The 11,572-nt window shown below is 38.5% G+C and overlaps 1 protein-coding gene across 1 annotated transcript; it reads right to left on the reverse strand.

Annotated features, from left to right (window-relative positions):
• Window positions 1-5,800: 5,800 nt before the first annotated feature.
• Window positions 5,801-11,372, reverse strand: LOC149226693 (uncharacterized). The gene has a single exon (XM_089377568.1). It carries the CDS (start codon window positions 10,913-10,915, stop codon window positions 6,479-6,481), a length of 4,437 nt encoding a protein of 1,478 aa, XP_089233694.1. The 5' UTR covers window positions 10,916-11,372; the 3' UTR covers window positions 5,801-6,478.
• Between the last annotated feature and the right edge of the window lie 200 nt (window positions 11,373-11,572).

Consider the following 11,572-nt stretch of genomic DNA (forward strand, 5'->3'; position numbering starts at 1 on the left):
AGAAAAATTGAAAGCGAAATTATGGAAACAAGGAATCCCACCACTCACAACTATAATTATGGAAGTGTTTTTTCTCCTAGCCTTCCACAATCTACAGGGTTTACACCACAACAGTTGGAAGAAAAAAAAGAGAAAAAGGGCTTTGTTACAATTGTGATAGCAAATACATTAAAAGTCATAAGTTTGCTGAGAAGAAATTATTTTACATAGATTATGAAGAGGAGGAAGAAAATGATCAAGAAACATCAAAAGAAGAGGATATACACCAGAAACCAACCCTAGAGAAAGAAGAAATGAATTCGATCATATCTTGTAAAGCATTGGAAAGAATTACCACTCCTCAAACTCTCAAGATAGAAGGACATAACAAGAAGAAAAAGGTTCAAGAAGTGAAAGATCACATCGAGAAAGAAGAAATGAATCTGACCATATCTTGTAATGCATTGGTCAGAATTACCACTCCTCAAACTATCAAGATAGAAGGACATATCAAGAAGAAAAATGTTCAAGAAGTGAAATATCACATCAAGCATCAAGAAATGAATTCGACCATATCTTGTAATGCATTGGAAGAAATTACCACTCCTCAAACTCTCAAGATAGAAGGACATATCAAGAAGAAAAAGATTCAAGCAATGAAAGATCACATCAAGCATCAACAACAAGTTCTCCAACTTTTAAAGGATAATGCCACTTTGGTGCAGAATCGAATGAAACAACAGGCATATCAACATCGCAGTGAAATTTTTTTTGATGTAGGCGATTGGGTATTTTTACGGCTACATCTCAAGAAAGCTATTTATGAGAAGGAAATGTTGGCAATACTACATGCACTTAAGAAATGGTGACCTTACCTAATGGGAAGACACTTCAAGGTAAAAATGGATCATGATAGTCTTAAATACTTTTTAGAACAAAGATTATCTTTAGAAGAACAAAAAAATTGGGTCACAAAGATGTTGGGTTATGACTTTGAAATCATCTACAAAAAAGGGAAGCAAAATGTTGTTGCAGATGCACTCTCAAGAAAGGATGAGGATGTGGAAGCATTGTTTTGTGCTATTTCTATTATCCAACCAGATTGGATAAATGAAGCAAGGGATGAATGGAAGAAGGGCGAAAAAGTGTGGCCACTCATTCAAAAGTTGCAGAAGATCCCAGTTCAAACAATATTTCCAGAACTTGATGAGGAAGGAAAAATCATATTGGAACCTGGAGCAGTCATTGAAACAAGAACCCGACAGCTACGAAATCAATCAATTTCAGAGTATCTCATCAAGTGGAAGAACTTACCTGCTGAAGGTTCCACATGGGAGGACAATAATTTTATACAGAAGCATCAAGAACTACTCAAGCGTTGAGGACAACACTTTTTGAAGGAGAGGGGCATGTTAGGTCTCTATACTACTAGTGTAACCCCTTTTTGTTATTAGTTCCCCCTTATTATATTGTTGTGCCCATGTAGTCTCCATATTGTTATTATTGTGCCCTTACATTGTTATTATTATGTCGGCTCTGATTATATTATGACCCATTAGACTCCTATATATAGAAAAGAGGTCTTGTCATTTGTATCATGGAAGAATTGTTCATTTGTGTAATGTAAAGGAGGTTGCCCCCCCGAAGAGGCTTATTTTGAAGGCATTTATCTATCTTTTCTATCTTTTTGTGAGCTAGTTTCATAACATTCTATCTTTTCTATCTTGCCAGTAAGCTACAACAATCCATGTTTCATTGACAGTGGTACATTCAAGGACTAGTACTTTCTTGAGTTAGCATATTGGCATTGTTTTTGCCTTTTCTCCCTAGCCTAGTCAAGGATAGGATAGCCTTCTTGGATACTAACTACCTCCTTGCATCTCTCATCTGCATCTTACTCCTCAGTGGTCCTCTAGAGTCTTTGGATGTTATCTTTTATAGATCTATAATCACAAAGGTTACTAAGTGTTCTATCCTCAAATCTTGCTCAACCAATCTTGTTGACAATGGACTGATATCATTATTATAGTAGTCTAATATTAAAATGCAGGGGTCGTATTTGAGATTACAGTGGCATTGAAATTGGTTTCTAAATGAATCTTGAGAATGATTCAAGGGTTGAACTCATCATTTAATTGACTAATATATACTTGCCAGTAAGCTACATCAGTCCATGTTTCATTAACAGTGGTACATTGAACGACTAGGTACTTTCTTGAGTTAGCATATTGGAATTGTTGTTGGCTTTTCTCTCTAGTCTAGTCAAGGATAAGATAGCCTTCTTGGATACCAACTACCTCATTGCATCTCTCATCTACATATTACTGCTCAGCGGTCCTCTAGAGTTTCTAGATGCTATCTTTTATATATTTGTAATCACAAAGGTTACTAAGTGTTCTATCCTCGAATCTTGCTCAACGAATCTTGTTGACAATGGATTGATATCATTGTTATAGTAGTCTAATATTAAATTGCAGGGCTCATATTTATGGTTACAGTGGCATTGAAATTGGTTACTAAACTGGAAGGTATGGTTATTTGCATCTTGAGAATGATTTAAGGGTTGATCTCATCATTTAGTTGACTAATATATACTTGCCAGTAAGCTATAGCAGTCCATGTTTAATTGATAGTGGTACATTGAAGGACTAATACTTTCTTGAGTTAGCATATTGGCATTGTTGTTGGCTTTTCTCCCTAGCCTAGTCAAGGATAGGATAGCCTTCTTGGATACTAACTACCTCATTGCATCTCTCATCTGCATCTTACTACTCAGTGGTCCTCTAGAGTCTCTGGATGTTATCTTTTATAGATCTATAATCACAAAGGTTACTAAGTGTTCTATCCTTGAATCTTGCTCAACCAATCTTGTTGACAATGGACTGATATCATTGTTATAGTAGTCTAATATTAAATTACAGGGGTCGGATTTGAGGTTACAGTGGCATTGAAATTGGTTACTAAACTGGAAGGTATGGTTATTTGCATCTTGAGAATGATTTAAGGGTTGATCTCATCATTTAATTGACTAATATATACTTGCTAGTAAGCTACAATAGTCCATGTTTCATTAACATTGGTACACTGAAGGACTAGTACTTTCTTGAGTTAGTATATTGGCATTGTTGTTGCCTTTTCTCTCTAACCTAGTCAAGGATAAGATAGCCTTCTTGGATACTAACTACCTCATTTCATCTCTCATCTGCATCTTACTGCTCAGTGGTCCTCTAGAGTCTCTGGATGTTATCTTTTATATATTTGTAATCACAAAGGTTAAAAAGTGTTCTATCCTCGAATCTTGCTCAATTAATCTTGTTGACAGTGGATTGATATCATTGTTATAGTAGTTTGGTATTAAATTGCAAGGGTCCGATTTAAGGTTACAGTGGCATTGAAATTGGTTACTAAACTGGAAGGTATGGTTATTTGCATCTTGAGAATGATTTAAGGGTTGATCTCATCATTTAATTGGCCGATATATCCTTGCCAGTAAGCTATAGCAGTCCATGCTTCATTGACAGTGGTACATTGAAGGACTAGTACTTTCTTGAGTTAGCATATTGGCATTGTTGTTGCCTTTTATCCCTAGCCTAGTCAAGGATAGGATAGCCTTCTTAGATACTAACTACCTCATTGCATCTCTCATCTACGTCTTACTGCTCAGTGGTCCTCTAGAGTCTCTAGATGCTATCTTTTATAGATCTGTAATCCAACATTAAAGAAAGTTCATATCTAATAGATAGAGACTGACACAATGTTGTTAGTCTCTAGAATGGATTGGGGTTTGAACAGACTCATTGTATTGAGTAACAATTTTAGGTTACAGTGGCATTGAAATTGGTTACTAAACTAGAAGGTATGGTTATTTGCATCTTGAGAATGATTTAAGGGTTGATCTCATCATTTAATTGACTGATATAAACTTGCCAATAAGCTATAGCAGTCCATGCTTCATTGACATTGCTACATTGAAGGACTAGTACTTTCTTGAGTTAGCATATTGGCAATGTTGTTGCCTTTTATTCCTATCCTAGTCAAGGATAGGATAGCCTTCTTGGATACTAACCACCTCATTGCATCTCTCATCTGCGTCTTATTGCTCAATGGTCCTCTAGAGTCTCTAGATGTTATCTTTTATAAATCGGTAATCTAGTGTTAAAGCAAGTTCATATCTAATAGATAGAGACTGACACAATGTTATTAGTCTCTGAATGGATTGGGGTTTGAACAAACTCATTGTATTAAGTGACGATTTTAGGTTACAGTGGCATTGAAATTGGTTACTAAACTAGAAGGTATGGTTATTTGCATCTTGAGAATGATTTAAGGGTTGATCTGATCATTTAATTGATTGATATATACTTTCCAGTAAGCTATAGCAGTCCATGCTTCATTGACAGTGGTACATTGGAGAACTAGTACTTTCTTGAGTTAGCATCTTGGCATTGTTGTTGCCTTTTATATCTAGCCTAGTTAAGGATAGGATAGCCTTCTTGGATACTAACTACCTCATTGCATCTCTCATCTGCGTCTTACTGGTCATTGGTTGATCCTTGTGCTTTCTTGTGTTTACTTCCTGAATTGAAAAGGCTTGTGTTTAATACTTGACTTGAAAGGATTGGTATCATTTATTGCATCCTTTGAACTAATTGTTGAGTTGAATGGTGTCATTTATTGTCTTGAATGGTTAAAAACACATGTAAATATGGTTGACACACATTTCACCTATTCTTGTGCAGGTATTACGAAGAAATGGGATGTGTTGCTCTAGTGGAAATCAGTGGGTGACCGTTTGATGGGATAGGTGTAATCTTGGATAGAATTCAATGGAATGTTTTGAGTGCATTTTGACTTAATTGGTAATTCAACGCTAGAGGTGGTTAGGACAGTATGTCTTGTCAACTTGTGATGTTAATGCTTGGAGTTTCATAGTTGTTGGTCCAATCAATATATGGACCTATTTTGAACATAATTTAATAATTTATATAACTTAATATAAATTATTTATGTGCATCTTTTTTATGGTTTATGATGATTTTTTAATGGATGTGTGGAACCTGCACAACAATAGAAAACTCTCCCCTACATTTTCATAAACTTATCAATCTGTAACCTTGTAACCTTAAAATTAAATTGTTATTATTACTATTTAAATAAATTAAAATAATAATTATTATTATGAAAATATATATTTTATATTATGTTTGACCATAATATGACAATGACAAGCAAACTTTTATAAACAACTCATCTTAGCTAGATTTTCAAATTAAGTTCATCTAATAATGGAGTCCACCCACAACTCACTTAGAGTGGTTGATCGCCAATCAACTTCTAAGTTCTCTCCTCGACTGTGGACCCTACTTGACTTCTAAGTCCTCTTCGGGAAAGTTCTTCCACCGAAAACATTTAAATCGTGCAAGGTTATGATGCTTATGAAAATACATTTGTTTGGCATTTCAACATATGGAAATTTGCACTATTGAAAAAGGTTTGGTTTAAATTTCCTTTTCAAACCTGCAACCATGCAAATTTTAGATTTTCGACTTGTGCACATATAAAATTGTTTGTAAACATCAAAATGTTCATACCCACTGCTCATAGCTCAAGTTAGTGCAAACCTGACCTATGAATTTCTAAGATATATCAATATGTCGATACTCACTACTCTATCTTTTAAGCAGAATTCGAAATCCCAAAACTAAAATCTTATATGATTGCTATGAAGCTTGAAATGCCTTAACATCTAAGGAATTTGTCATAACAGAAACTTTTACTTCAAATATGACCAACAATACATGCCATGTTACAGAAGCCTGAATAAACACTCAAAAACAAAGGAAATTTATTAGAGTAAATCTTATTTCGGTACATAAACCCCTATAAATAGAAGCATCATCCCCTATGATTTTGGGATCGTCTGCTTATCATGTCCCATTTTGTTTTCAAGTTTTTTTGAGTAGAACAGTACTAAAAAAAACAAGTCCGCGATTAGTGAAACATACAGTTACAGATGACTTTTGTCATCATCCCTGTAGAACAGGACTTATCAGGCACGGGGCATGACTGAAGACTCCGAAGTCTAGAAAAAAACACACTGTACACTCCCTGAACAAACATACTTACTCTCTTGAACAGTTCTGTTGAGATCCAGCAGTTGCAAGCTGACAAAACACGCCAATGCAACTGGCTAAACAGGCCTATTCAAGTTACATTTTGGTGATCCAAAAGTGAACCTTTCTTCAAGATATAAGAAGGGAGAAACCTACAAAGCACACACAAATTTATCCCTGCAGCATGGAAATAGCTAGTCAATAACTAAACCTCGGGCGACATATTATCGACCAACATGTCACCTGTGAGTTGGACTCTGGAGTATATAGCACCCGAGAACTTGGTCATGAATAGTCCTAGGTTTAAGAAGATTTTAAACCAATGAAAGTTTAAAGGTCAAGTTAATTCCAACGTGAAGAAAGCATCCTAGCTTTTGATCAAGCTCTTAGCTGCATGCTTGCATCGGTCTCAAGTTAGCAAAACCTATTGCATCACGTTGCAGGTCATTTGCTTCACATTTGGAAATTGGCGCGACAGTTTCAAAGGCCTCTACTAGCAGCTCCACTTTCCTTTCATGTAAAGGAGACAGCTTTTTCACTACTTGAGTAAGAGCATAATCCAGCATCCACTCATGTGCTGCTCTTCTTTCTTCAATCGTCTGATGCCTCAAATCCACCTTTTCTGCTTCTGCAATTTGATCACCAAAAGAACGGGCATTTCTTCTTCTCCAGGATATCCTTGATTCTGCCACATGATGCTTGTTTACATTCTCTTGAGCAATATGACTATATTCTTTTAAGTCACTTTCAACAGACTCATATCCAGCAACCAATCCTTCCAGAGAGCTTTCTGGAATATTGCAGCAATCTTCATTTGCATCATCATTTGAACTTGAAATGGACTGAACTAATCTACCATCAACTGGACTGTCAATATGACTATATTCTTTTAAGTCACATTCAACAGACTCATATCCAGCGACCAATCCTTCCAGACAGCTTTCTGTAATATTGCTGCAATCTTCATTTGCATCATCATTTGAACTTGAACTGGACTGAACTAGTCTATCATCAACTGGACTGTCTGATTTTATATGACTCTTACTATGCATTGTGAAATATTTCTCTGTAACGGGATGGCACAGTTCATCGTCCATGCCATGACAATCATCATACTCACTGCTTGGTGTTACCTTTTGAGTTATGCAATCCTCACATTCTGTACATTGCTTTTCAAAATCATTAACACTGACATCAATGCCTGATTTGTGATCACCTTCGCCATCCTCAATTTCAGAAAACTGTCTGAAGAGATTATCATCACTGATGTTGATATCCAGTTCAATCAATGGGGTTCCTGCAATGTTAGTGCATTCCATTTCTATCCCTTGTTTGGGAATCACAATGGGTTCAATATCTGACCCATTCAGTGTGCTGTCAAGCTCTGTTTTACTGCCACTATCCAAAGCAACAGTGTCAACCTGAATAAAACAGAATGGCTCACTGTCACCACCAGGGGTATAGTCAAAATCACCGCACTCCACACTTTCATAAGCAAAAATTTGAGTGCCAGTTCCACCATTACCACCTTTGCCATCCTCAAAGTCATCAAATTGCTGCGCATAATCATTTACAGTGACTTCAGAGACAGATTCATTCCCAAGGATTCCTGAAATAATGTTGTGCTTTTCTTTCACTTCACCTTTGTGACATGAATCAAACTCCAATGGTGATCCACTTGGTAGACCATCAGATTCTGGATGACCGATGCAATTAGAACCCAAAGCATTTGGTGGAATAAAACATTGATTTTCACTGTCCTCAGTTTCACTGTACTCGTAACAATCACTTGCTTCAACATCATGGGGAGAAGCATCAACATGGTTGTCATTATTGACATCCTCAACCTCTGCATATTGTTTCATGGAATCGTGTGCCTTTACCCTTAGGTCCAATTCATGAAATTGGCATTGAAGCTCCTGAGCATCAGGTCGAATGAAACAGTGGTCTTCACTGTCCTCAGCCTCATCTGCTTCAGAATCATGAACAGAAACATAAACATCTAGCCCATGATTGTCATCTTTCACAACCTCAGCTTCTGCAAATTGTTTAATGGAATCATCTGCATCTACTCTTGTGTCCACTTCATCGAATTGGCACTGAGGACCCTGGGCATTTGGTGGAATGTAACAGTGGACTTCAGCATCCTCAGTTTCATCAGCTTCAACATCTAGGATGGAAGCATAAACATCCAGCCCGTGATTTTCATCTTCCACAACCTCAGCTTCTGCAAATTGTTTAATAGAATCATCTGCCTTTACACTTAGGTACAATTCGTCAAATTGGCATTTAAGCCCCTGAGCAGTAGGTGGAATGAAACAGTGTTCTTCACCATCCTCAGTTTCATCTGCTTCTACATCATGAACAGAAGCATGAACATCCAGTCCATTACTGTCATCTTTCACAACCCCAGCTTCTGCAAATTGTTCAGTGGAATCATCTGCTTCTACCCTTACATCCAATTCATCAAATTGGCATTCAGACCCCATAGCATTGGACAGAGTAGAGAAGTGGTCTTCAACATTCTTAGTTTCTTCTGCTTTGACATCATGGACAGCAGCATCATCATCGAGCCCATGATTGTCATCTTTCACAACCTCAGCTTCTGCAAATTGTTTAATGGAATCATCTGCGTCTACTCTTGTGTCCACTTCATCAAATTGGCACTGAGGACCCTGGGCATTTGGTGGAATGAAACAGTGGACTTCAGCGTCCTCAGTTTCATCAACTTCAACATCAAGGATGGAAGCATAAACATCCAGCCCATGATTGTCATCTTCCACAACCTCAGCTTCTGCAAATTGCTTAATAGAATCATCTGCCTTTACACTTAGGTACAATTCATCAAATTGGCATTTAAGCCCCTGAGCAGTAGGTGGAATGAAACAGTGTTCTTCACCATCCTCAGTTTCATCTGCTTCTACATCATGAACAGAAGCATGAACATCCAGTCCATGACTGTCATCTTTCACAACCCCAGCTTCTGCAAATTGTTCAGTGGAATCATCTGCTTCTACCCTTGCATCCAATTCATCAAATTGGCATTCAGACCCCATAGCATTGGACAGAGTGGAGAAGTGGTCTTCAACATTCTTAGTTTCTTCTGCTTTGACATCATGGACAGAAGCATCATCATCGAGCCCATGATTGTCATCTTTCACAACCTCAACTTCTGCAAATTGTTTCATGGAATCATCTGCCTTTACGCCTAAATCCGATTCATCAACGTCACATTGAGACCTCAGAACATCTGGCGGAATGAAACTGCGGCCTTCATTGTCATCAGTTTCACTGTACTCATAACAGTAATTTGCTTCTACATCATGAGTAGGAGCTCCAACATCCAGCCCGTGATTTTCATCTTCGACATCCTCAACTCCTGCAAACTCTTTCATGGAATCATCTGCATTTACCCCTAAATCTGATTCACCAAAACCAGATTGAGACCCCATACCATCTGACGGAATGAAACAGTGGTCTTCTGTGACCTCTGTTCGATCATAATCACCGCAATCGTCTGCTTGAACATCATCAGAAGAAACATCCACATCCAGCCCATCCAGCCCATAATTTTCCTCGTTGACAAACTCAGTTTCCATAAGCTTTTCAATGGAAACATCTGGCTTCACCTCTAGATCCGATAGATCTAACTGGCTTTCCAAATTCTCAATCCTGTCATCCTCATGACTTGCACTGGATCCACACAGCGATCCATCGACCATACTATGGCCATCATCATAATCATCACAATCCATGCTTTCCTGAGCAATCGGCCTAGGATCATTCACAGACAACTTTCCCAAATCATTCATACCGTCAACACAGTTGCCAAACAAATCGCTCCCACCAGCCAAAGTATCACAGCCCCCTACATCATTAACATAAATGTCAACACATAATTCCAATACATCAGCTCCTAATCCCTGCCCTGTGTCAACCCCACTTTCTGTTTCTGTCCCATCACCTGATACTTCCACGCCCTTCGGCACTGGAGTAAGCCCAACCCATTTGAAGCTCCTTTGGCTTCTCAGCAAACGCCTCCTAGAAGCCAGAAACTGCTTGATTGGAGGCGGCTCTTCGTGTTCCAGATGGTTGAGTGAACAGTATGCATAACGACAACGAGGTTTCGGAGAAACTTTCGAATCTCCGTCTTTAACCACATGTTTACATCTAGACGAGCAGGTAGCCCTCGCCACCTTTATCTTAGAACACGAAGCGCGCCCTGGGGTTTTCTCAACAGCCATCAAGGGCTTCAGCCTATTATTCTTCATTGGGATTTTTTCAACAGCTATCGACGATTTCACCCGGTGATTTTCCACAGGGCTTTTCTCAACAGCCCCAGAGGCTTTAAACCGATTATTCTTCACCGGGGTTTTTCCAACGGCCATCGAGGGCTTCAATCGATCATTTGTCGCCGGGATTTTCTCAACAGCCACTGAGGGTCTCAACCCATTAATCTTCACTCTTTTACCAACATCAGGGGCCAACAAAGAATTCCCCTTAACATTCCTACTTCCATATTTACAAGCCTCAGACTGCGAGGACTTCCTAACTCTAGAAATAACAGAAGGAGAAGCTAAAGATTTGGCATTTACCCGTGTCTGATTGCATGAATTGATGGTCGGCAACAGATAATGAGGCAGTTGCAATGGCGCAGGACTCAAGCCAGTGACCTCCGGCTTCTTTTCTTTCGATCCTTCGACCAAAACCTCGATAGCTTTCGATGACAATCTATTCTCCGAACGGGGGCTGTTACAAGCCCTTCTCAGGGGCGTCCACTCAGGCGCAGCCTTCTTCACGATTCGCGTATCTTTTACCACCATCTTCAAAGATTGCACAGACTAATTATATCCAAAAATGAAAAAATTAGCAATGGAATCAAAACCTCCACGCTAAATTTCAGCTCCTCGAATCAAATCCTTTGTCTCGAATCCTTGAACAGAGGATACTCGATGAAAATATGCACACTTCCAGAAACCTTACAGCCGTATGTTTCAAGACCTCCTGACTCAAAATTTTGAACAAACAAACACTAAACTGTACAGACACAACTACTGATACACAACGAATATGTGATCTCTGAAATATATGTATGTGCGAAACGTAGCTTAAACTGGAATTTAAGCTTCAGAGAGGAAGACTGAATCAATGCTTCCACGTGAAACTTGCGTCCAGGAATGAAAGTTTGAAAGTTTTTAAAATTCTTCCCTTGGAAGTTCAAACAAACCGCCCAAACGGAATAAAAGAACAAATATCTGACGTCACTGGGCGGTGAAGCGACGAGGCGTGTTCGAAATTTTGCACCTGGTTCGGTCCACTTCCTGAACCACCGAGATTCCAGAAATATGTCTAATCAGCATAGCATTATTGGAATCCCGCGGGCCGCAAGTCAAATTGAACTTAAAACTCGTTGAAATTTATGAAGTGGGGTCATACGAATAGGTACAGATTGGTTTCGGAATGATCCAAATTCAATGATT

The sequence above is a fragment of the Pinus tabuliformis genome, chromosome J (assembly GCF_031772625.1).
Source record: "Pinus tabuliformis cultivar Carrire ecotype Pingquan chromosome J, CPIR1, whole genome shotgun sequence".
In the NCBI taxonomy this organism is placed as follows: domain Eukaryota; kingdom Viridiplantae; phylum Streptophyta; class Pinopsida; order Pinales; family Pinaceae; genus Pinus; species Pinus tabuliformis.